This window comes from Colossoma macropomum, unplaced genomic scaffold (genome assembly GCF_904425465.1).
Source record: "Colossoma macropomum unplaced genomic scaffold, Colossoma_macropomum, whole genome shotgun sequence".
In the NCBI taxonomy this organism is placed as follows: domain Eukaryota; kingdom Metazoa; phylum Chordata; class Actinopteri; order Characiformes; family Serrasalmidae; genus Colossoma; species Colossoma macropomum.
The window spans coordinates 15,061,979-15,089,939 of record NW_023494800.1 but is presented as its reverse complement, the minus strand read 5'-3'; the positions used below and the strand labels follow the sequence as shown (position 1 = coordinate 15,089,939).

Genomic DNA, 27,961 nt, shown 5'->3' with positions numbered 1-27,961 from the left:
ATGGCAATTATTTGGGAGGTGGACCATTTTCAAATATCAACAAAAAGTGGACAATGCATGTAGGTAGAGCGTATGTGCACCAAATGAACTGTTTGCAGTACCCGATGGATGTCGAAGCCAATAGCCAGGTTCTCTCCTTTGCCTTCTTTGGGTGTGGCTCTTTTCTCTTTCTGCTGCAGGCAGATCAAGACCTCATCCTCCACCTTCCTCACATCAAACACGTACTACAAAGAGGAACACACTTTTAATAAACTCCTCATGCTCTCAATAAAATGGGAATTCCACTGATTTTTCCAAATGTATACAAAATTAAATGGCTGTAAACAGACGGTGTAAAGATGAAGTCATTCAGAGTGGTTTGATGTAAAATTGATCTGTTCTAGAAAAAAGGCAAAATTGTTCACAGTTGTGATAGGAACCAGACGTCTGAAGAGTTTAATGCCTCTAAAAGCCACATCACAGAACGTTATTACAGGAAATGGTTAGGAATATGCTGCCTAATGCCTGAGACATTGATTTACAACAGTTCTGAGATAAGCTTCTAGTCTGAAACATGCATTTTTTAAAAATCCATTCATGGTGTGGAGGTACACGCAGGGCATTCTAAGGTAAAACAATCCCTAAAGAAAACATATTTTTGCAGATTTAACATTGTACCATTAACAACATTACTTATAAGACTCAGAAGACACGTGTAGGTTTACCGGTGGTTTTGGGTAGTGAATTAAAAAAATATTTGATGTGAAATGGCTCATTGTAGAGAAATGTATTGACTCTGGTGGTGAGAGGAACCAACGGGCACAATATAGCCACATTGTGACCATTGTTTCCTATCACCACCAGAGCCAATACTTTTGGCACTTTTTATATCCAAACCACTGAATTATGTAGAAAATTTGAAAAATTCGTGGTATGTATAACACACACATGTACACTGACCTGAGGGTTCTGCAGGAAAGTGGCTTTGTGATTGATGCAACCTCCAGAGCGATTGCGCAGTGGGTCATCCCGGTACACCCAGGAGCCCCTCATCACCTCCTCCTCCCACGTCTTATGGATGCTCAGGTAGGACGTGTTGATCAGTCGACACAGAATCAGGTCAGTGAAGTAGTGACAGAAATCCTCAAAGTTCATCCTGAGGGCACAGACAGAATCAGCTGAGAATGGAGGTGTTAGACTAGAAAAGTAAAGTGATAGTTTTAATTTCTTCAAATTTCTTCCTACTCCAAATGTAGTCAGTCAGCAAAGACATGCTTGGTGGCATAAGTTCGCTTCTTTAGTTTTACACTGGAGCAACAAGGTTAATATAGTAATAATAAGCTTATACATCAACATTTACCATTGTGCAAACTCCATATGCCTTAAATGTCACACACTTGCCACAAATCAAGTCAAGATTTTAAGTAAATAGATCTGTTTATGTAGTTTCCTACACTGTGTGAGATACTTTTATGTAAAAATGGACAAACCTACATTGCATCGCTAACAACAGTAATAGAAGCCTGAATTTTGCATATTTGCCTATTTTATAAGTAACAGTATGTCACACAGTAACTACTTGACAACTTAGCATGGTTTGAGGCCTAATGTATTGTTTCGTGCCAGTTTCAGGCACAATCGTACAAACTGCCGCATGAGCCTAGACGTGCAGTTTATGGGCCGCAAGCCTGGTGAAACGCAAAATGCACTTCTGTTTCTCATATACATTTCAGAGAGGGAAACGTAGGAGATATTAAATGTGCAGCTGAATACATATTCTGCTCGACTTACAAAAGTTTAAGCAACCTGCAGCGTTTGGTTTTGCATCGATTTTCCTCCACCTTTTAAAATCTTGTGTAAATTTGCATTTGGATCTCAAAAAAGTGACTTCCTTTAATAGTGGCAGTAGATACAGCAGTTAGATGAAGGCATACACTTCAAACATGTGCTGAAAGAACGTTTACTATCAGAATAACGTTGTTTAACCTCTCAGGACCACATATACGTATGAGAAGACATGGCACAAAATGTGCCATTATGCAGCCACAGTATGTCTGTGTTACCATTTCACAAACTATTTTCTTAGCTGGAGTAAAATAACACCCCATAGAATGTTTTGGTGGGAAAGAGCTTAAGTTATTAACACTGTACCTCTTCATCACTGAACTTTTTTGTTATGTCTCAAGCTTGTTAACCACTGTATTTTTCCACTGTGCCTTTTAAACCCTGCACCTCACAGGTGAGCAGTTAGTGGGTGGGGCTATGTGCAGTCTGAATGACAAGCTGCAGTGAGGCGCATTGTGGTCACATCAGGCACATTCTGCACTGCACAAGTGCTCATACATACATCCGGCCAAGCAGGTGATAATTTAAGCAAGTGGTTTGCATGATATTAATTGGTATACACAAGCTTCCATTATGTTTTAGCTACACTAGATCTTGTAGCTACAGTGCAAATCTAAAGAAGCAAACTTCAGACATGAAACACTGACTACAGCTGGGGTAAGAAAATTCATTTTTAACAAAACCATTAGTTTGGGTGTTGACCAAACATGTTTTCAGCAATGGCCAAACTTTGATTTGAGGTTGGATAAAAAAAAAAATCTCCTTTCCATCCTTTTTTGAATAAAATCATCATGATTTCCTTTTACAAAAGTCAAAAATCGAATGTCTATTAAATTAAATTTAGCTTATACTTCTTTTATATAATGGGCATTTCAATCACAATATAAGCCTTTAGATATCTGAAAAACTTTTTTTTCTGTTCTAAAAAAGTAAAAAAGTGATTATAGCAAGACCCTCAAACCCAATGTTGTTTAAACCCACCATCCCACTTGATTTTTTTATTTTTTCTTTCAATTTGACCACAGGCAACGGCACATCAGGGCACACAATGCTGTTGAATTTATACGTTAGCAAATTAGCCAGTTCAATTTAAGGCAAATAATAACTCAACAAAATACAAAATAACTCAACTCTGTGTAACCTCTGCTCTGAAGTGCTGCCTTGACTGGAAGTTAGATTGGCAACTGATAAAATCAGTTTCAGTGTAACCGTCAGAGTGCAGTTTGGGAAGACAAGATGGAGGCACTTAGTACAAGCCTCATGGGACTGTCCTTGAATGTAAGACAGGAGCAGATTTAGCACACATGAAAATACGTAAAAAGCCCTCACCAGAACTCTCCATCGTCCTGAACGGTGACGCCCAGCTTCTCTCTCTCACTCTTGCTCACCTTCTTCCACTCCTCTGAACTGCAACACACACCAGAGTCATCATTTACGTGGTGCTCATCACTCGATACATACTCACACACAGCTTCTCAGACATTTCTGGAGCACAGTAATCTTCACTACAGCACTTCTCATCAAACCCTTAATTAATATTTCATTGGGCAGAAATATGAAGAAAGATTGCCTTTGCCTCAATAAGATCCGTCTGGCTGGTGGGTAAATAATTCAGGGCCCAATATAACCGGTAGCTGTGCTGTTGCAGAGCTTAAACAGAGGATGAACACAGTAGAGGAAAAAAAGGACAAGATTTCCCGCCTTCAATTATCATTGCATTTCAATTTCACACCTTGCTGTTGTGGAGGAAATTTAGGTTGACTGTCATAAAACAAGAAGGCAGTTATTTAAAAGGGCCGATATGGATGTGAAGACAGCCCCGAACCCTCATCTTTTACACCCCACCGACTCCCAATTTTATACCCACCTGCCTGGCTTGATATCTCAATTTCACGGCAGCGAGTGATAAGAATAGACACTTCAGCTGTGTGTTATTTAGACTGAAAGGGTCTCAGGGGAGGACAGAGGGATGTCGCTCTAGTCTCTGTGCTATTACGCTGCTGTAAAAGGCAATATAGCAATATCTCTGTGTTTGTGATAAGAATAAGAATGGAATTAATGACACAGCACAATTGTAAAGAACTGTCACAAATGTTTGATTTAACTTATTAACCTCTACAGAGCCTTGAGTCATGCTTGCTGATTTCCACTACAATCTTAGAAAAGGTGCCAAAAAGGGGACGATTAGACTGTAAATTTCCAAGTACAACTTTTGGTTCCCTTAACAACCCAAAGAATAGTTCTTTAAAGGGACACTCCAGCCTAAAACTATCATTTAATATAGTATTTGTTTTTCTTGTAATATTCTGTTGTGCAGCACTGCATCCTTCAGCCTCATTGGTTTCACAGAATTCACAACTTTGTACCCGTTTCTGTGTTTTCAAACATCAGTGTTCTCTTATTACAATACTCAACATGCATTATATGCCAATATGTTATACAACAACTTGGAATCCCCCCACAGCAAGAAAGCTAGCATAACCACTGATGTAGAAGCTAACAAATACAGCTGAGATATCTGGCTTCTTAGCAGTACTGATAAAAAAAAATTCAAACATCCACCTCAAATCGCTTGTAGTTCTTCCCACCTTCAAAATATGTCATCAGAACTGGGGTTTCTTAGTCCTTATACTAGACAATCTCGCTCTAGAAACTGTAGGAGGCAAATAGTCATATTTACAACAGATGCAGCAATGATTACAGTTTTCATTCTGGCTGAAATGCCCTTTTAATGAACAATTTCTGTAAATAAAATGTGAGGAAGGAAGTATACATGATGTAAAGGTTCTATACTAATTATATGTTTTTTTCCTAGAACCTTTGTTTTGAAGAATGTATCTAGCGCAGGTCGCTCACCTGTCACTCCAGGGCCCACTCCACTCCTTCTCCCCCCAGGGGTTCCTCATGCGGATCATGTGCAGCTTCTCAGACTTGAAGAAGGCCAGCAGTCCGTGGCCCAGGCGCACCTTCCGCACATCCGTCACTGCGTAGGCATGGCCTTTTACCAGACCGCAGTCCAGCCGAGCCTCCATGTCCTCCACTGTGGTTGCCTGGGAAACAGCGGGTAAATTATTTAAACAAACAGTGATTGCTTGGGTGGGTTTTGGGTTAAACTGGGCACAAGAAAGCAAAAACAGACAGATAGTAGATTCTGGGTATCCACTACTACACTGCTGTAAGATGGGAAGTAGCAATTATCTGTGATAAGAATAAAGCTGGAACTAATGACGCAGCATAAATGTGATGAATTGTCACAAATTGTTGATTTAAACCAGGTCTAGTCATAGTCCAGATTAATTTACCCAATCAGTGAAGATAGCAAGCAGCATGAAGAACATGGCTGTTTAATTTGACGTGTGACTGACAGTGGGAACATCTATGCTATTAAGGGGAACATGCTGTGAGAAGTTAAAGTTGGAAACAGGTGACTTGTGTAAATCTTACAATAGCAAGTTGTACACTGCAGTGATCACACGGCTCAGTGTATCTCAGGAGAAAATGAAGCGTTCACAATAAGACGAGCCTTCTAAACCTCCTGTGACACCCGTCATTTGTCAACATAAATGTTCTCAGATTGGCTTTGTGTGTTTAGAGCAAAGGGAGGAGTAAGATAAAAAAAAGCAATTAGGCTGAGTCTGGAAGAGACATGGCTGAGGATGTTAAAGAGCTTTTTCTGCATTCCTAATACAGCATTCTTCAGATGAAATGCAAACTCTGTCTCCTAGACGAAAAAGCAATAAACCAACCCCAGCCCTGAAGTTGTGATAAGACTTGATTAGGCTAGCTCTGTTCTGTACTATAGATGAGTTTAATTCCTATACTTGTTCTGGTGTTCTGAGATTGTATCTATGTGTTCAGATGTGCAAATGGATTCCTGAAAACGTGATAATAGAAAATTGGGTTCACTGAGACCCCAAGGATTTATACGAATTGATATTTTTGTGTGGCCACAATGTTCTTGGTTGTCATTATGTTCACGATGTTTAAATGTGTATGAAAAAAGGTTTTTGTGGATAAGTATCAGAGCCAGTGCGGTCTGTGATTGCACTCATTTACGAGAAAATGAACTTCAAAAGAAGGAAGGCATAGAAAACAAATGAGCACAGGTTATTACTAGAAAGACTAGAAAGACAATGAGACCACAAAAGGATAGAAGAGTCATGTGGCATGCAATCATGGAACCACTCAAAAAGTGTAGCTTAAAAACTGCATGATAAATATAACTAAGCTCAAATGAATTGGTAGATAAGCAATAGAACATGATGGGGAATGAGTTATTGCCAGTCTCCTTTTATACAGGAGAGTAACGGTTTCAAAACAGCACTGAAAATTTTAATTTGAATTTTTCCAAATGTCTCTCTGCTTTCAAATTCTAGAGCAGGGATGGCAGACTGCGGTCTGTATGCGGAACCAGCAAAATATTTCAGCGGACCGAACCAAGCACTTGGTTTGGTCCACTGAAAAAATATGTAGCAAAGCCGAGTAGCATATGCTAAAAATGTTCATATTTCAGAAACATACGTGAACATGAACCAGCACGGCTTCTATAACTGTCCCATGTTGCAGTTAATCCAATCCGATGCATTTGTGTAAACAACTTTCACTAAAGGTAGCTCAACAGAACAAAAGAGACAAAAGAGCTAGATATCAGGTCAGAAAAGAAAAATCAACAGAGAACTGTACATTTTTCTCCTTGATTCAAGTTCATAACTGATGAGTCTATGGTGCTGGTCAAAAGTGAAAAACATTAAGTGCCACTGCAAAACAAATTGAATTAACCTACCCACAAAATCCACTTCCTACAAAACCCAAAGCTCAATATGAACGCTCCACAGAAGTTCTCATCCATTCTCTGGCAACAAGAATAGCCTTTATTAATTTAATTTAATTTAATTTAATTTAATGTAATTTAATGTAATTTAATTAATTTAATTTAATCTTATTTTTAATTTTTTAATTAATATTATTTTATGAAAAGACAATTTTTTTCTTCTGTGGAGAATTTTTTTTAAAGATATTTAAAAGTTTTTGAAAGGATTTTAGACCATTTTTTTCAAACAACAACCAATACAATTTAAAAATGCTTCTTAGATTATAAAAGTGCATTCAGACAGTTCAAATATATTTTATGTATCTCATTTTATTAGTTGCTTGGGCTAATCACTAATGGTTAAGCCTTTAAAGGTAAAAGTTTTCGCCATATACTCATGTTCGTTTGTTTATTCAGACCTTTATAAGGAAGACATTTCATGTAACTGGACCTAAGTTTTAGTTGAACAACTCTGTTCTAGGGTTTGTGTTTTTTTGGAGTGTTTGGAGAACTTTTGTTTTCTGAAGCGAACCAAACTATGAAGTATATAATCAGAGCTCTGTACATGAAATATAAATGAAATAAAACACTGATTCATATCTAGACTTCAGAAACACAAATCATATTAAACCTGAAAATATGTGCATTATTACACCCGTAGTGTAAAGTAAATCAGGTCAAATAAGTTTTTAACACTGTTAATATCTTTCTTGTAGTTATTTAGCAAATGATGTTCAGTGGAACGATACACATGAGGTGAAAAATCATGGCTGTTATCAGATATAACGACATAACTTTTGTATAATTCTTGATAAAATCTCAAAGTCCCCCACCCTGATGGAGCAGCTGATGAGGCCGTCTCTGTTGTGGACCTTCAGTACTCTCTCGAACAGCTGGTTTCTGGCCGTTTCATCCTGAGCAAACTGACCCTCTAGCAGGTCCACGGGTTCTGATACCCCGCCGGTAAAGTCCACTAAAGCATCAGCTGTGTTGCCACCATCCAGGGCTTCATAGCAACCATACACCCTGCAGAGGTGAAGAGAATGAGGTGCTGTACTAATCATTTCGATAAGCTTTCACAGCTTTCTTATCATCTTGTGTTTTTAATTCTATATCTCTGTATAATGACACAGCAATCAGCTTGTTTACATGAATGAATAAACAACAATACTCTTGTTTTTCTTTTTTTATTTGATTGCTATGCTTTCCGTGGATGTGTTTTCCCCTGAGGCCATCCTCGGTGTACTGACAGTTTTGAAGTTTTGAATCACAAAATGTATTTTTTTAACCTAAGTGCTTACTTGGCATAAGCCTTCTCCACCAGGGCACTCCAGAACTCATTGCTGTCATTTGAGTGGCAATACACTAGCTGGTTGTCTACTGTGGGCAAGCGGTCATCGATTACCACATCCACCCACTCTCCAAAGCGCCAGAAGCGGAAGTGGAAGATTCCTGCATATGAATCAGGTTTCTCTGGATCCCATTCCTGCTCCCTCCAGTCTGGGATAACCTGAAGATGAAAAAATGGAGAATAAAGACATCAGTACATTACAGTGATTTAACCATGGTTAAGGGGTGTTGTTACAATGTGAAACAGAGTGCCTAAACCCCCTTTGGACATAAATTTTGGATATAAAGAGCTTTACTAAGAGCTTTAATAATATAGCCTTGATATTTCTTGAATGTGTAAAGCCTGCTCCCAACAACATATTTTCAAAATTCAAATTTTCGAAAATGGCCTGTAATGCACTTTGCAAAGAAACCCTTCACATGCACATGTAATGTTTTATCCCCTTGTGCAAATGCCCTACTGTCTCTGTGGCAGGTTTTCTAGAGTGTGACACAACATCTGAGGACAATTTTAATTAATGTACATTTTTCTTGAGTGTCATGATGGTTCAGATAAGTTGTAAAATTGTTCAAATACAATACTTCATTGTTTCTCACAGGCATATAACAACAGAAAACACTTCATTATTTAAACTATGAAAAGCACATGGATGTGGCTTTGGAACTCACTCACTTGTTCATGTTTAGCAGTCTGAAGCTTCTTCAATAGATGCCGCTATTAGCATGCAAATCATTTTTTGAGCATCTTTTTTAAGAGAAGAAAGCTCACAAATGCTTGTGTTTCAAATGAGCGGTGAAACAGTATTATATCATCTAATATTATCGAAGCTAAAAACCATATAAGCTAAAGATAACATAGGTCTAAGCTGCAGTTGACCATGCATGTGTTTGTGGGGGGCTGGAGGGGTGATATAACCATTAATCCCACTTTTAGACAAGAAAATATTGTGCTGATTATTTTTAGATATCGCCTGGGCATAATACAGATGTGCGCAGTCATATGCATGTGGACATCGAGTATTTTCTAATGGTTTTAGATCCAGAACTGTGTGATTTATAACACGAAGCGTATAATTACGCCCCATACATGCCCTGTCAGCCTGAGCTCACATCCTGAATAAAAGACCAAGTTAATTAATCACTATGAATTGCCTAATGTGTATTTATGACTCTCAGAACTCAAATAATTGTCTCCGATGCCTTCCAAAAATGGAACAGGGGTGATGTTTGGCTCTGCGTCAGCATTTGCTGCTTAATCATGGCCTGCCATGTGATTTGGCTTTAAGAGTTCCACACAGGCAAGTGGGCTGAAGAACGACTTCCTGTGGGGAGGAGCCTTGCCAATCAAGGTTTCCAGTTTAACTTTGCTCTGATGACCACTTTCGCATATTTAGCATGAGCTGCTGTGAGGATCAGGGCCGGCGACACAGAAGCCCTCATCCCAGCAGGACGGGCAGCAATTTGCAGAATGATAACAGCTCCTGCTGGAGAGGCTTCAGAATGATTTAGAAGCCATGGAGGAGAAGTGACTCTCTTTCATCGCCATGGAGCTCCTAAGAGACAGCACAGAGATTGGATTTCAAGCACAGTTCTGAGGTAATTGTTCAGAGAACAGCAGGTCTATTACCTCTGCTGAAGTACATGCCCTGATAGTGACTACGTTTGACATTTTTTCTCTTATCAAAAGAAGCAGAGCTCTACCACTGCTGGTACCTTTCCTCTACACATTATAATGCTGGTCCTCGTACACCAAGAATACCAATGCCATCCATATCAATGTTCACCACGCAACAGGTACTGACAGAATAGTCACACAGCAAAGGCTGCTGTTCCATATTCCCAGAGGAACTCCAAACATCACAGCATTGCGGTTGCCTTGAGCAACAAGTCCTCATGACAGGAACCCCCACTGTGGCACAATTTGCTTTATAGTGTGTGAGCAGATTGGAGTGCTGAAGACAATGGAGCAGCAGGTGGATAAAACACACAGAACTGGACATTTTCCAAAGTGAACTGAAGTCACAATTCAGTCCTTAGAGAAGAGAGATGGCCAGATGTACTCACAAGCGCAAATAAAGTGCACCTTGATGTGCCCACAATATGCAGCTCAATGCACCTGAATTTAACCACTGATTTTCTAAGACAGCAGCTTACTACACAAACTGTGCATAGCCATGCCCACTAACAGCTTACTCATGATGCACAGGGTTTACAAGGCACAATGAAATAAGCTACATCAGGTCCTGGTCAGTTGATGGCAGACATTCTTTCAGCACCTGTTTGAGGCTTGTGTCTCTGCCTAACCACTGTATTTGCTGCCATTGTTGATCTATTAACATATTTGATGCAAATTTCCACCTGGTTTTAAAGTATGCAGTGTATGCAAATCCATGCAAAACCAGCTGCTGCTAGTTGCTCAAACTCTAAGAAATTGAGCAGAATATGTAATAAGTGTGTAATATATGTGTAATATCTCCACAGACATTTTGCACGATCCTCCCACGTTTTGCACAGCTCTTTCTCAAATACACACGCATGATAAAGAGAAGCGAACATAAACATGGCCTATAAACTGCGTGTTTAAGCTTGTGTTCCAGTTTTGTGTCTAAAACATGGGCAAAATGTCTACGATTTGCAGCTGATTTGGGCCCAGTCACTCACACCCTCACGCTGGCTGAGGATTCTCCACAAGGGGGCGCTACTAGCACTCAAACAGCTTTTGGTGCCTCACATTCATGTAGATCTGTGCTGGTAACAGTTTTTTCCTTTCCTTTACATCTTTGCACTGTGATTTTCCAATTGTCCCTTACACTGAAGTTGATGCAGGAGAAAACACAGTGACACTACGCAAGATGAGTCTTAATCTTCGTCAAATAACACAACATAATCAAGTGCAGTTCAGTGAAAGTTTTGGTTATGGTGTACTGTCATCTTTAATTAGGCTAAATGGTGCAATTAATCTAGAACGAAAGAACGGAATTGTAAATGTCACACAAGCTCTTTGTACAGGCGTGATATCTGCCTACAACGTAGAGTGCATTTAATGAGCACAGCTGCATTTCTAAAGCAATCTGATCTATGTTAGGTCCTAAAAAAGGGACGTTCATCTACAATATCACGTCACCCATTGTCTAAAAGGCCAGTTATGTTTACAAATGGGAATATTGCTGCCTTGTTATGGTTTACAACATATGAATAAATGAATAATGTTTTGGGCTTCTTTTTTTTTTACTTTTTAAAGTTTTTTTTTATGTGTTCTTACAATCACCACTTACAATCACCAGTTACTGTTACTGCGGCAACTCAATTAACCATATTTTTGGCACCCAAAAAAGAAGTAGCCCCTCCTCCCACCATGACTTGAGCTGACAGTCCATTCTGACCCAGAGCTGACAGAGGTGATGTGCAGTCTTTGCAATACTGTGGCCAAAAGAGGCAGCACAGAGTGCATCACTTGCAACCCAAGAAGGATGTCTACTGCCTGGATTCCTCCCAGCAGGCCTTGCACTTCATCTACTGGAATGGACACCCCCCCCTCGATTGACTGACAAGGGGTGTCTCCCAGCTCTGGACACCAGAGCTCACACTCTTGATGAGGCACCAGCTCCTGGACGGTGTGGATAAACCCATTCAGTGATACAAGGCTGACAGGTGTCTGGAGAGATGATAGCTGCAATGGCTAAATCATGTACGTCATATTTACTTTTGCAGAGGGCTGCAGTGCAGAGGCCATTGAGTGCTCCATAGAGTTAGAGGTCTTTGAGTAAGTAAGTGACAGAGAGCATGGTTGACCAAACCTTTTCTTTCTGTGTTTGCAGTTTTTTTAAGCTCTGCTCTGGTTGATTGCTTCAAGTAATATATGAAATATTTTAACATGGTACTGAGGGTGCAGTTGTACTATAGGCAGTTGTACTTTTTCCAGTGCAGCAACTCTATCCAGCTCTGGACACTTTGGACACTGAATCAAGATAGAGGTAATCATCTGGTTTATTGAATTAGTGATATAAGTGTTCTAAGATATTCTTTTGTGAAAATTCCTCTGTGCAATATGTATTAAAGTATCATTCTTTTCAGGCAAACTCTGAGGAGAGAAGAGACACGAGGTCATGGACAGTGGCACATTGTCCCCCATTTATCAATGCCTGACCCTGTCAGGAAAACAAACTGCAGGGGGAGCAGAGCAGCAGCAGCAGCAGCAGCAGCACTACAGGGAAGCCCTGAGAGACGGCCTGACCGGGTCTGCGTGGGTTTGTAGAGAAAAGGAAATGCACCACTGGCAGTGGGAAGCTTCTCACTCCCTGGGGGAGGATGAAGAGCTAGAGGGCTCCAATAGTCTTCTATGAATGATTATCAGCTCCTTGGAAAATACACTCAGAGAATAGTTTGCTAATGGAGTAGAGAGGACAAACTCATTATACACAGGGTGTACACTTAATTTTCTTAAACATGAACACAAATCACATTCAGTCATGTCATGTAGTTTGAATATCATGCAACAGATGACTGATGCATCTTTGTAACAACTTCTCTTAGCGAAGAAAATGCTATTAGTACTTACAGTACCACCATCTTCTTTCTTACAGTCCAGTGTTCATATCCCTAATCTATAGGACTATAGGACTATAGGGCCAAGCACCAGCATCTTAATTCTTTATTTTGTTTAATAACAGTCTAGTGTATTGACTCTAGCCTGTTGCTATCAAAATGACTCAGTGGGCCTGATGAGCACAGTCCTTTGCATCAGTTTGGTGCATCAGATGCATTCTGCCTGTGTATTATTACATTTGCACACAAGCCTAAACACATTTCTGGGCCACGAGCATGGGAGAAAATGCAGCACACATCACAGCAAGATAGAGGCACAAGCATGTGTGTATATTTACATATATACTGCTGAAAAAAAATCAAGAGTCATTTGGTATTTACCATCTCAACTCTCAGAATCAGATGTATGCACACACTGTCGGTGTTAATGTGTACCCCTGTAGAATGTTTTGGTGGTAAAGAACTATGTTTATTATCATCACTATGGCTTTCTGAACTTTTTGATTTTCTCTTTTGCCCCAAATTTGTTTCTATTTGTTGGTATACCGATTTAATGTTAATTTCATTCATCTGGCTCCTACAGTTTGTCACTGCCTGCAGAGAGCACCCTGACTGGTTACATTCAAATCAATGCAGTATTAAACCAGTTATAAAGGAGAAGAAGTCAAGTAAAGTCTTTTCATGCAACAGTATGGGCAGAATAATACATTCATGCCAATTATGTACAATACTGTGCAAAATTCCTGAAATATTTAACAAGGTTTTACTTAGACAGTAAGCATTTATTTGCTCATAAAAACACTAATATTAGAATTAATGCTAATGACCTTAATGCAATTAGTAGTGATTTTATGTACGTCAGTGTTCTTATTTAACCATTTCCAAACCTCTCCTTGAGGAAGCACAGTAATATTTGTAATTATCATCCAATACCTAGTTTAGCTAATCAAGTGTGCCGGTGATGGAATTTAATAAATCTGTGTGATGGTGATGATGAGGGTGTCCAGAAGAAGCCTGGAACCAAATTTTTATTCTTCAAACTAGCTTGTAACATCTCAACTACTTGTCACTTTTTACTGCATTAATGATGGTATGTACTTATTGTAATCATAAAGAATTCAACACAGAGACTGACATATTTAAATCTATGGTCACATCGTGCAAAGCTAGTGCTTCACGATTAAAACATAAGAAGAGACACAAACTTACCTTCTGCCAGAGAGACTCCCGCGAGGCCAGACTGGAGCACGCTGCCACAAACCAGCAGTTTCCCAGCTGCCCTTGGTGCAGGTCATGGGCACTGATCCCATCCACAAACAAGTGAGGGTCATCACACAGCTCCTGGTGGAGAGAAACAGAAACCAACAGGAGAGACCAGTTAGGAAAACAGAGGGCGAGTAGGCAGGACTCACAAAGAATGAGGAATAAACTCACATGGATAAACACAAGGGAGTGGTAAGAACCTGACAAAGACCAGGATTCTTGTGGATTAAAAGGACAATAAAAGGAAGGAAAGGAACATGAAATGGATGTCCATGGACATACTGAGATAGAGACCACAAAGCTCCTCTCACATGAAGGAGGGAGGCACAAGAATGAAAATAGATGGTGGCTACAGGCTGGAGTCCACACTCAGTAGACATTTACAGGCTACAGCTCAGCTGAAACTGTTCTTGTCTGCTCATTTTCCTCTCTTCTTCTCCTGTAGGCAATCACTAGCCTCATAACCAGTTCTGACTTTTCAACAGCTATCAAGAAAGTAAAGAAGACTACTTTCACATCTTGTTTTTTAAAAATGCACCAAAACATCACAAATACACTTTGTGTACACAAACCATTGCTGCTTAGAGGAACACATCAACAATACCACTGTCTACCTGCTGTGTGCCTTCAAATAACAAGAAAAGTATAACATCATGTGTTTGATAGTATTTTTAAATATGGCACTACAGGGGCATTTTCCAATGATATGTATTGTAATATTTAATAAATAATGTCTAACACTGAGTATAATGAATTTTGTTCAACATTTTACACACAGAGTTACAGTAAACCCAGTTAACACCTTAAAATGGCAGACTTATTACATTCTAAGCCTTATTATTTAGTAACTATATGGACTACAGTACAAATGTGATTAGTTTTTCTTAAGTTATAGAAGTGTGTGATAAGACATTGGACCTGCTGGCAGGTCTTGGCAATTTAAGGGGCCTATGAAGCTCTCTTTGCACTGAAACATGTAGTTGATCAGTGATTTCTATGTACTGACAATATCCACAATACACTCCAAAAAGTACACTGTGACGTCATGATACGATCATATATTCTGCCCGCCTCTAACTCCATTTTTTAAGTAAGTTGAGAGGAACATTACAACCCTGGAGTGTACTTGACAATCTTGCGATCTTGAGAATGTTCTCATTAAGTTGGAAAAAGCTTTTTAAACAGTGCAGTTCTGTTAACATCAACCTGAAAGGGACGCAGCTGAAAATGCAAGTTCACAGTGTAAGCAGACTTTAAAGAGGACCCAATTCTCTCTTCTGGCTCAGAGAATCAACTGAGTTTTGGTTCAATTAAGGACTATATTTTCTGTTTTCAGTTATTACTGCAAGCGTCCCAATTTTTTTTGTGAAATGGTTACATACATATTATATATATATATACACACACACACACACACACACACACACACCATGATACATATATACTGAAACCATCAGAAATTATATGACATATGATTACCATGACATACATTTTTCACAATACCATTAATAGTAGCAGTATAATCCCAATACTTGTATTTTTTCCCTACTGCCATACAGCCAAAGAAACGGGCAGCAAACTGAGGCACATATTTGCTAAGAGCCTTTCAGGCTGAGACACAGCACAGACCCCTTAATTAATTTCATAAGCATTATGAATTTGGACAAGGCGGCGTGACCCAGTCAGCCTCGATATGTCAGTGGACTCTCGTCACTTCGGACAGAGCACAGCATACCTCTGCACTGACCACAGGAACTGTCTCAGGCCAAGAGGGACAGAGAAACAGAGGAACAGAGATGTTAAAGGAGCCGAGAAGACAGCAGGCAAGAGCCAAGCCCAGTCAGAGTGCTACAGAGAGGGGAAGCAGAGCAACGCTCGGTGTGTGCGTTTGTGTGGGAGAGTGTGTGCACTCACAGGCTACAGCTCATTTACTCTCACCACTCACCCCCATGAGACTCTACAAACGAGTGCAGGAAAAAGATTAAGCATTTACAGTGGAGTCTGAACTGCTGCCTTATGGGCCTTTTTTCACAATGCACCAGCAAGTTTCACCATGTTTAAATATGTAGAGCACAGTGAACTTCATGCTTGATTTAAAGGCTGTATCAGATAAAATCTCAATTTCCACACTTTTACGAAATTGAAGCATTTAATGTACTTCACAAATACTGCTAAACTTTTACAATGTATTGTTCAATAAACTTAAATTCATGAACACATTAATATATGACCCACCAGTTCAGCCTACAGCAGTGTAACCCTGTCCATTCACGCTGAAATGATAAGAAGTGTTGTTCCTACAGACTGCCTTTAGCAGAGTAACTAGAGTGAAATAAATAGGTGAAAATGATGTGCTGTCCCTGTTTATTTCTGACTTGTGAAAGGGACAGCCAATCAGAATAGATATTATTTATGTATTTTGACCTTAAAGGTTTAATTCTACAAGATAAAGAATACACACACATACACACACACACACACATGCACATCATCCAAACGACTTCCTTCTGGGTCGCGGTGGGGCGCTGGAGCCTATCCCAGCTATCATTGGGCGGAAGGCAGGAAACACCCCGCACAGGTCGCCAGTCCATTTCAGGGCATAAAGAATGGAGATTATAGACTATTTAATTCAGTGGTTCCCTAACTGTGGTTCTAGATCATCTCTGCTTTGCACGGTTTTAGTGTTCTGACTTTTACAACCCCACTTAAACCTTAGTAATTTGTTAATTAGCTTTTACAGCACGGAAAGTCAAGTCAAGTTGAAGTTTATTTATATAGCGCTTTTTACAACAGGTGTCACAAAGCAGCTTTACAGAAAAATCCGGGTCTAAGCCCTCATGAGCAAGTCAATGGCAACAGTGGCAAGGAAAAAATCCATAAAAAAGCACCAAAATATGTAGGGTAGGACGATGGCAGGATCGGGCTGAACTAAAAACAATTTTACTAAGTACTGGGAAATGAACTGAATAATAATTTTGCAAAATTATTATAAGTTAGTATTGCTATGTCCATCAACTTTCCAACTCAGGTGACCAGGTAGCATCCATCACTAAAAGACTAAAAAGTTCAGTAGCACAAATGAAAACATAGTACAGAGATGAGTATATTTGAAACATTTTATTATTCAAAAATAAACGGGCTTCACAAGATGTTCAGTGCAGACATGCACATCTAGTGCAGATGTAAGTTTTCATGTCTGATAATGAGGGGGTTTAACGACTGAAGCTGCCCCTTCAGATGAGTTAAAGCTAACATTAAAGCTAACACTGAACTCCTCTTAGCATTGTTCTGTAAAGACATTTATAGCCAGACATGACATTAAAATATGTCTAAGCAAATACAGTAAACTAGATAAAGTTTATCCTACCTCAGAACCTGCTAATAGTATTTACACTGAACCATGTTTGTGGTCTTCCACAGAGTTCAATCTAAAACCTTATCAGCTGAATTTTTCTTAGTCAGAATTCTACAGTAACATACTTTCATGTCTCTTATCCTAATAATTCGAATTTACTGCCATTGCCGTTCTCACTACAGGTTTGTTCGGGTGAGTTTTGTCATTACTTTTCCTTTACTTGACAAAGGAATAAGTGCTTAGAGATGTTGGTGTCATTCATTATTTTGCAAATGGTCAATTGTATGGTACAGTGATGGCAGATTAGGTTAGAAAATGGTGGAGTTGCTATCTAGCACCCACACACAAACTAAACACACACACACACACATACACACACACACACACACACACACAGCTTCCCATTCTCTTTGCTGCCTGAACAGCTTGCCAGCCCTCAGCAGGTGGTTCTGTATTGGTTTCAACAACTTCTCTCAACAACTCACGGACATCACAGGCAGGATATATTTTATTGCGCTCCCGCAGGGTGGGAAGATGAAGTGTGGTGATGTCTCAAACGCGTGGACGCACGTACACGCACTGGAAAACATACACCTCTATTTTCTGCCACTCACAAACCCAACACAGCACGAGACTGCGGCCTTTCCGTGTGCTGTCTTTCCATTTTGTCTACTCACACATTCATACAGCTGTATGTTCCCACTGTATGAGTGATTTTCTATCTAGCTGTCCCTTGTCCAGACATGATAGCACTGCTGTCTTGTTTGTGTTTGCATGGAGGCTGAGTCAATGTTCACAGGGGACAAGAATATAAATAAAATCTTTAACGCAGTGATTCAGTGCTGGCTGCAAGCAACAGACGACAAAATGTCAAGTGCTTCAGAAACACCTGTCCAGTTCATCCGCTGGCCAGATGTCAAACAGATTTTAGTCTTATTGATTGAGTTTAAATACATGATAGAGATTAAATATGTAACAGTTTCAGTACAGCATCAAAAAACTGAAAAATGAACATTCAAAAACTGTCAAAATGTTTTAACTATGTTGCAGATACACTCCTAAGTAGGGGTGGGAATCTCTAGGCACCACACAATTCGATTCGATTACGATTCAGAGGGCTGCGATGCGATTGTAAAACGATTATCGATGCCTCTCGATGCATCTTTTTTTTTCTATACAGCATTTATATTTTCTCACTGTGTGAGCTCAAGTTTCGAGTTCAAGTTTCAAGTTTATTTGTCATTTGCACAACATGTCAGGACATTTATGCATTGAAATGCTTGTGTTGAGGCTCAGCTAATAACTCTACAGAAAGTAAATAAGTAAAAATAAAAATACAAGAAAAACCAACTGAAATATATTAAATATACACAAAATATACACAGAATATACACTGAATATAGAGACAATATACATTTTAAAGTGACTAAGTGACTCAGTGTTGTTATTTAAAGTGACTTGGTACTTTTACTACTCAGTCAGAATTTAAGGTGGAATGGGAAAATTCAAACAAGAAGCTGGAGAATTAGAAGCGACTTCAGCCTCGTAAAACAGTCGAATGCTGAGAGACATTTTACAATAAGCTGCTCTAGTTTTGAATAAAAGTTTCCTGAGGGAAAGGGGAGGAAAGCGGCTAAAGCTTGAAGCAGAGCAAAGTAAGTGCGCTCTCGTTTATATTGTTTAGTCTATACTAGGACATTATCACATACTGAGACATACTGGACATTAGATGCTGTGGCTCCCAAGCTGGTTTGATTTTTGTTGAAAGGACAAAATGGCTCTTCTTATCATTTGGGTTGTGACTCCTGACCTAACCTGGCTTTTAACGCAGAGGGAGCCGGTCGGATTTCTCGCTCATCCAGTAGTGTTTTTGTTATGTGCCGCCACAGACTGTCCGGGCGCTGCACTCCCGCACTTCCAAGTTCCGCCTTTTGCGCTCCGTCAACATTACGTTATAAATTAAATATTTAGAAAATTGATTTTTTAAATTTGTTAATCGATTCAGAATCGTTCATGTCCGCATCGTGATGCATCTAAGAATCGATTTTTTCCCGCACCCCTACTCCTAAGCATCTTCCAATTTCTTTCATTCACTATGTAGCATGTAGTAAGTATGTGCTAAGTCTGAACCTACGCCTGCACTAACGTAGCTAACAATGTTAAGAGTCCTGAGTTGTTAGCAGTACCTGTGCAGTTAGCAGTCGTCTAAACAGATAAAAGATAGCAGCATTTAGCAATTGTTACAGTTCCAAATTTATATTCCACATTCATCTATTAACCTCTTCAAAACCTTGAGACCACCGGTGGTCATATTCTTCATAACTTTCATATTTCATAAGCTACATTCAAAAAGTGGGTGTCATATGAGAGCTGTAACTGTCTCTTTCCAGTCAAATAGATGGGTAATGTAATTTTAAACCCTTATAATAGAAGCTGAACTCACAATTTTTTTTATCTATTGAAAGTCAACCCATTTTTCCACAAATCTGGGCTATAAACTATAAACAGATGGCGTCTCTTCAGTGATCTGCTCTGTAAAAATAATTTTTATAAAATAATACAAAGAACGTCTAAGATTTTTGGCTTTCAGCAGTAAATTGTAAGCATATAGCAATATGTGTATGATCATGAAACATTTTCTGTTAATTTGAGGGGAGCTTTTACAAAAAAAATAAACAAAATTAAAATTTACATTTATTTCATGCATTTACTGAATAATTTGCCTTATGATTTGGTCATGTAAATTCAGATGGACAACCAAAAAATACCCTGGAGAATAAGAGGTTAAACTGGCGTTTAATAAGAATAAGAAGAAAAGCCAGTGATATACTGTACAAATGTGTTGGTAGCTTAGCACACTAAAAGCTAATTTGGGCATATTGCAAATTGAGTTTAGAGGACAACAACTCAAATCTCAATGAATGAACATAGGTTGTAGTGTATGGAGCTGTTAGCTAAGCAACTTTTACTCCACCACTATGTCCACACTAGCACTCAAGGCTAGCGTTAGCTTAGCAAGCAAGCTAAAACAGCTTCACACACCATAACACAGGTCTTATTCATTTTTACAATGAGATTATTTTTATTAATGAACTGCTTTTGATCTCATCCTCTCAATCTGCTCAAACACAGAGTGTTAATACGAATAATAATAAAGCATAAAGGTATTTAACAATTTATTATTCAACATAGGTTATTGTTTTATGGTTTAACACCCTTAAAATCCCAGGCCTATTACATACTACAGACGTGTGTAATAAAACTTTAGGCCTGCCGGCATTTAGAGGTTAAATTATGACTTTAGAGGTGCCCAAAATCCAAAATCGTATCAAACCTAAAAATATGTGTATCATTACACAACTAATAGAGATGAACTTGAGCATTTTTTAAGCTCTGTCAGTTCTTTGGACTTTCTCACATCTGATCAAGTCAGCCGCAATGTAATAAAAACAAATCAGAGCACTTCAAGTGCTTTCACATTGAATTAGCGATCAATAGTGCACTTGTATTTCAGATACCGATTGAGGAGATAATAAGAATGAATGAGAGAGAGAGTGAGAGAGACTGAGTGAAAGAGAAAAAAAGAAGCAATGCAGTAATTGCTTCTCTGCCACATCATTAAATGCAGCCCACCACTCCCAGTACAACGACACACCCTGTAAGATGACAAAGACACTCCTAACATCATTCTCAGTTATTCTGACCACTAGATTAAAGGAACGAAATGCAGGTAGGTCATATTTATACATTCATTGTCTACTGGAACTGAGGCTTTAGATCTGCATTTAACTTTATACAAGTATTTGTAGTGGTTTGGTAGGGGGTTTATGTATAGAAATATAAAGCAGGCTGTGGTTGGGTATGTGTGTATGTGTGCGTGAAAGTGGATAAGGATGTATGTGAGATAAATGTGGGGGGTGTTGAGCCGACTCAAGGTCAGTCATGTAGGCCTACTAGCTCAGCGGAACAGCCACCTCTGTGAACACACATTTTTAATCACAGCCTAAAATGGCATTCAAGGGACAACCTTCCCCTGGGGCTGGGCAGTTTTAAAGACTCATATGTGTGGGTGTGTATGTGTGTATGTGTGTGGGAGAAGGTGGTTGTGAGTGCTCTCCTTCAGAAAGCTAGAGAGGCAGGTAGTAAAAAAAAATGCAGTAAATGGAAACCCATCATGACAACCAACACATAGTCACACACCAGGTTTGTGTTTGCTTTTTAACACCATCAGGACATGAGGTCATACACATATATCCCATATGGGTTAAACATTTTTGAGCTTATGTCCAAGTCCAACGAAAAAAAAATCCATTTTGGTGGAGAATTGTGGGCAAATATATTAACAATTTATTTTGTTCTTGTTAGCATACACTTTTATAATTCTATTGACATTATTAAAAGTTAGATAAGTTAGTTCAGATTTATCTTGCAGCCAGATTGCGCACTGTGCGTCTTTGCGCTAATAAACAGCATCATTTTAGTTCAGCTGCAGGTACAAAGGGGACTTTAATATTTGACAGCATTAGGGATCAACTACAGTGACAAGAAAAAAGGTAATTATTGCCATAGCAGAGGGAATCAAAACTCCATCAGCTAATAAAGTGATTCAATGTAAATTTCAGAATTCTTTGATTAGTTTCTGTAATTTACTAACAAAGTGCTTATAAACTATGAACGAAAAAAAAAGAGAGAACAAAGTGGACAACATGATTTCTTTCTACTACTGCCGACTCTTGTAAAATGAGCATATGACATAGCCAATATGGAGAAATCAATTAAAAAAGCCCTGTGTTCTTGAGAAGCGTGCTCTGAATCCATTCAACTGAACAAAATTCTAATATAAAACACAATAAAAACACAAAGTCAGCTAAAACTCATGCTATACCAGTGTGCTTGGAGTATTGACCTGTTGTAGAAGACCAACTTCGACTATGACCAAACAGAGGAACCAGCTATTCCAATATGCATATACAGAAAACAGCACAGTTTTCTGGTTGCTGTAGCTATCCCTAACTGTTCAGCAGCTATTTTGTTCTATGCAGTTTCATTATCATGAATTTCTCTTAAGTTTTGTGCTAGGATCAGAGGGGCACTGCCCCTTCAGCTTCACTCTTTAGTAGTTGCCGCAAAAGTATATATGTATGCAAAAGTTTGAACACTCCTGGACAAATTACATACTTTACTGATTTTCTATGTGAAAATAGGTTAACAAATTCTCTACAGTGAACAAATTTAATTATGTAAAATTTCTGAAGATTTAAGAGCACAGTTTCTATTTATTTGCTGAATTTAGCATATTGGAAAAAAATGTAACAAATTAAATATGCCAAAACTTTTGTACATGCCACATTTTTTTTTACTTTTCCCAAAATATTTCAGTAAATATACAGTAATGTTGGATGAAAAAGTGCAGAAATGCACTCCTTTGACCAGGCATGCCCAAACTTTTGGATACAACTGTATGTAATAAGAATATCGCTGGTGTCGGAAGAATACCTTGTATCTCCAAAATAGTAACTTTACAGTAGAAGAAAAAAACCTACTATATTTTTAATGTAAGTCAATGGAACCAGAATTTTTTCCAAGTCGCTTTGGCCTGTTTCTTTTGGTCCATTCATCATGAAATTTACACAATTGTAACGGGCAACACTTTCAAATTATGACAAAAATGGAGATACAAGGTTTTCTTCTGACAGCAGTGATATGTCCCATATATGTTATATACTGAATTTGAAAATCCTTATTACATATAGGTAGTTACATGTATACATATGTATATGTGCCTACGCATAGCTATATATTATAAGAGTATGTCTTATGTGGATTATTTATGTGCAAGTACCTATTACGAATAAGAATGTACACTCTAAATGTACAGACAGGCAACACAGTGAAGAAAAAAACAATATACAGTGTCTTGGGAATACACTACATAACTTTCAAAACCCTAACAGATTCTAAAAACAGAGAGCATCACAAATTTAGCGTTCTTTTTTAACAGACTTTGCTGTCATCTTGTCATGAGGACATGCACTGTAGATAACGGATAAGGGAAAAAGAGGGTACAACACACATATATTTAGGCTATAAAGTGCTCATAATCCCAGATCTCTCCTACTGCCACATGCCACAAACAAAGCTAAACTGGACCGGACCTGTATAGAGGTATAGCCAAAATGATTATTTGCCTGAACTCAACAATCTACTCCTCTGTGTCTGCATGTCTCTTCCCTTTTTTTCTCTCTCCTACCTCTCTCACTGGCTGTTGTCTGAGTCACTTGTTCAATTACACCGCTGACCATCTCGCACTACAGCAGTGGTCTCCAACCTAGTACTCCTAGAGAGCCTAGTTCACAATTGGCCACACCTACTCCAGCTAATCTGAAGGCTAAGGAGTGACTCATTTCTCCTTTCACACTACCAGATCACCCACGCTGTAAATCGCTTCTGGTTGAACTTCTGACCTGGAAAATCACTTCAGACTGCAAAACTTTGTCAGAAGGAGCAAATTTGGGGTTCAAATTAGGCTAAAATTGTGTAATGTAAGCCCAGCTTAAGTTGTTATGCCACCCTTGAACTGCCAGAACAGTTTCAACATCAGAATAACTCCGTATAGATGTGCACTGACCCTCTCCTCTACCCTGTATTGACATTCTAAATCACCACCGTTTATTCTTATGCACTAATACTTGAGCATCACTGCCTCTGAAGGTGTGCTTTCTATGACAAATTCCAAACATAGTTACTGATGCCTTATAAAGTCAATATACTCACATACACATGCACACATACAATCAAGCGAAACCACTTCACTTCAGAGGCTTTTCTGATTTCTATTAGCAGATGAACTGATGGATTTCTAGAGCTGTTGCTAGGCCATTTCTAAGACCCAAGCCAGACTGCCTGGCCAATCAAAGAGCCATTTAGAGCTGACTTCAGAGGCCCCAGCCAGCAGCAGGCCACAGGGCCGCAGAGCTGCAGGAGAAATGGCCCTCATGTCATATGCTCTCAGTCTCTTTCATCAACAGGCAACAGTTAAGAGCCACAGAAGCCAGACACAGACAGAAAGATGGAAGGACAGGAGCAGCGGCCGACAAGTGAAAGACAGATGACAGTTGGGGGGGGGAGGGGGGGCACTGAAGACAGAGAATGACAGAGACAAATGAGTGGGGGTGAGATGAGTTTGGCGAAGGGTCTTAATAGTGCTAAGCATGATTTGTGGATACTCTTTATATCAAGTGCCGAGTGAGGATGTGTCGGTGGAGCCATTTCATTTTAATACCTCAGAAACAAGAGACAACATATCAATGTCTTTACTGATTCAAAACTGCAGCAGTGGACACACAGAGAGAGAGAGAGAGAGAGAGAGAGAGAGTAAGAGAGAAAACAGTGAATAAAAGAGAGGAAGAGAAAAACAAAGTGAGAGGTGAGAGAGAGAGAGAGAGAGAGAGAGAGAGAGAGAGAGAGAGATGGAGAAACAACAAAGAAGGAGAGAGAGGGAAAGAGAAACAGAGAAAGGGAGGAAGAGACAAACAGAATGAGAGAGAAACAGAAAGAGAGTGTGAGAGAGAGACAGATATAGACAGAGAGAAAGAAATGGAGAAAAAGAAAAACAAAAGGAGTAAAACAAAGAGGAAGAGAGAGAGCAAACAGAGGGAAAGAGAGAGCAAAAAGAGAGAAAGTGAGGAAACAGAAAAAGAAAAAGAGAAAACAGAGAGAAAAAAGAGAGACAGCGGGATTAAGAGAGGAAAATAAAGACAGAGAGAGAGAAAGAGAGAGTGAAACAGAAAGAGAGAGAGAGATAGAGAAAGAGAGAGAGAGAGACAGAGAAACAACAAAGAGGGAGAGAGGGAAAGAGAAACAGAGAGAGGGAGGAAGAGACAAACAGAATGAGAGAGAGACAGAAAGAACTTGTGAGAGACAGACAGATATAGACAGAGAGAGAGGAAGAAAAAGAAAAATGAAAGGAGGAAAACAAAGAGCAAGAGAGAGAGCAGAGAAAACAGAGGGAAAGACAGAGAGAAAAGAGAGAAAACCAGAAAGAGAGGGAGAAAGAGAGGAAACCAAAAGAGAAAGTGAGGAGACAGAGAAAGAGAGATTAATAGAGAAGGCAGAAATGGACTACACCCGAAAGGGCACGGAAAAAATTAATTGCACCAACCTCATCAAACATCGCAGCCCTACTCCTTATAAAACACCCCATCATAATAAACACTGAGTAATCATTTAGAGAGTAAAAGGCCATGATTACACATTCAGTCCATACAAGCTTCATTTCCACTACTTTATGAACACGACCTAACCTTTCTTCTGCTACATTCTTAAAAATAAAAGTGCCAAAAAGGATTCTCTAGAGCATTTTACAGAACTTTGCCACTGAGTGGTTTCAGCTTTCTTAAAGAATCATCCACTGAAAAGTTCTTTAGGAAACCAAAAGTATTTGTTCTATGGCATCAGTCCAAAGAACTTTAGCGCTTTATTTCTATGAGTGCAACACTACATGTACACTATATGTCCAAAAGTTTGTAGACATCTGCTCATCCAACACCTCTGATTTCATTCAGCTATAAGAGCATTAGTGAGGTTACTGTTATTACATAACCACTTGATTGCAATTATTTCCCACAGTTGCTAGCTTTTACAATCATATGTTTATGCAAAAATGAATGTGAAATGGAAGCATTTTCATCAGTTGAATGGAGACAAATACATTTAAATAAAAGAAAACAGAACATGCATTCACTGAGACGTAATGGGTTCTAATGAAAATAATGACAGTTCTAATTTCTGATGTCATATTATAACACCTCTAGAGGGCATTGTGAGTAATGTTTATTGATGCTTGAGCTGCGTCATCATTTGGGAGCTATTGTATTGAAAGTGTTAAGTAAGATAGCTAAATCAGCCTATTTGGCCACTTCAGGCTTGTACTTTAATAGTTGCATACAATGATTGCGACAGGCCTACATACACTATATGTCCAAATGTTTGTAGACCTCTGCTCATCCAACATTTCTTCTGAAATCAAGAGTATCAGTATGGAGTTTATCTTTGCTTTGCTTAAGTAACAGGCTCTGCTAGATGTTTGATTTCTTGCCACAAGCACATCAGTGAGATGAGTGATGATCAGTCCTTGATCAGAAATGCCACTCCAACTCATCCCAAAGGTATTCCAGAATAGGCAGTCCCACTGCTCCACAGCCCAGTGCTGGGGTGGCTTTACACTCTTGTAGCTGACGCCTGGCCTTGGGCGTGGTTACATTAGGCAAAACTGGACTCGGAGTTTTGCACAATTAATGGTGACTTACATAATTAAATTGGTGTGTCAGCAATTGGTGGCTGAATTCACTAATTAAAAGGGGTGTCTGGATACTTTTGGACATACCAAATATTGCCTTTTAGCAATTCCTCTTGGTGCTGTGGTGCAGCTGCAGGACTTGGACTTTGTGGTTTGTCGTACTGCAGAGCAGGCAGATTCAGCCTTGCTGTCTGGCTCCATTTTAGAGGTGATAAATAATGATGGGGCTGCAGAAGGAGCAGTTTGGGGGCTCTGGACCAGAACACTCCACTGGGTCCCCGCAAGCGAGTGTGTGTGCGTGTGTGCATGTGTGCGTGAGAGAAATTCCGGGGGTGGGCAGCGCTCCAGGACTGAAGTGCTAGAGAGGCAGTGAGAGTGAGGGAAGATTGACTCGGACAGGCCTGACACTCAGCCTGCCCCTGGGCATTGTAGGCAGGGGAGAATGTTTTGCATTTACAGTCTCTCTCTTTTTTACTGCAGGGCTTTAAATGTCTCTATATGTGTTTTCTACTATGCTGCCCTACAATCATTTAGACTTGCTGCTATGCCTGCGGCTCTTCATATCTAAAAAGAATCAATAGCATATCATACCTGACCAACATCAACTGATTAAAAAGGAAGCAAATAATTTCATTCACCAAAGAACGACAGCTACACCATCAAAAAACATGCTTATGTAGCAAATAACACATTCTACTTCACTGATCAGAGCAGAACTCATGTATCCATCAGCCATGTAAACCATGTTCAACCAAAAATAAGAGGCTGTGTATCACGTGTATCACGACAGTTAAGGAGTGTTTTTAGGCAACAGCAAAAACAATATTACAATGAACCAATGTTCAACAAAAAACTGAATTTAGTATTAATAATAATGAATAAACAATTCTTCCTGCAAGCAACATATTCATTAACAGTTGGCCATAGCTGTCAAGTCTCAAGGTTTAAGTATCAGGCTCACCTTTTTCGCCTTGGCTGGAGTCTCACGGTGGTTTTCACATTCTCTAATTAACGTCTGTTTCTCAAAATGGTGGTGCGCTAGGCAGCATCACCACAGTAAGAGCCCAAACTGCCCAGCATTATTGACCAAGATAGCCATCTCACATTAAACACCAGAGTACTGACTGTCCATCAAAACTAAGTAGAAATCCAAAATCAAAGCAAAACCAGCCAGTATCTACACAGTGTATGCATGAATTAAAATGAATACAATGTTAAATTTGATACATCGTGAAGTAAAGTATAAGAAAACAATGTTTTTGCTCAGTTTTGTTCATTTAAACAAAATTCTTCAACAACCCTCTGTTCTTGCACATCTTGCTGAATTACAGGACACCATGAGAGGGGAATAAATTGCTCATGGCCCACCTACTGTGTATGCTACATGAGATGATTTAACCTACACAGCAGGATCTGAAGTCAAGGAGACAAGCGGTCAGGGAAAGGAAGACAATTATTAAGCGTTGGCTTCAATAAACTTGTTTAATCATTGTATGCTAAAATTAAATAATCACTA

General features: G+C 39.2%; 1 protein-coding gene across 1 annotated transcript in view; it reads right to left on the bottom strand.

Moving 5' to 3' along the window:
- capn5b (calpain 5b) overlaps positions 1–27,961 on the bottom strand; it is a 45,473-nt gene that overhangs the window by 6,287 nt on the left and 11,225 nt on the right. The window contains exons 3-9 of the mRNA XM_036588172.1: positions 13,739–13,870; positions 7,936–8,144; positions 7,468–7,660; positions 4,681–4,874; positions 3,154–3,231; positions 940–1,135; positions 102–224 (exon numbers count right to left, since the gene is read on the bottom strand). Of these exons, the coding sequence (XP_036444065.1) occupies positions 102–224; positions 940–1,135; positions 3,154–3,231; positions 4,681–4,874; positions 7,468–7,660; positions 7,936–8,144; positions 13,739–13,870 (1,125 nt within the window). The remainder of the gene's footprint in view (positions 1–101; positions 225–939; positions 1,136–3,153; positions 3,232–4,680; positions 4,875–7,467; positions 7,661–7,935; positions 8,145–13,738; positions 13,871–27,961) is intronic.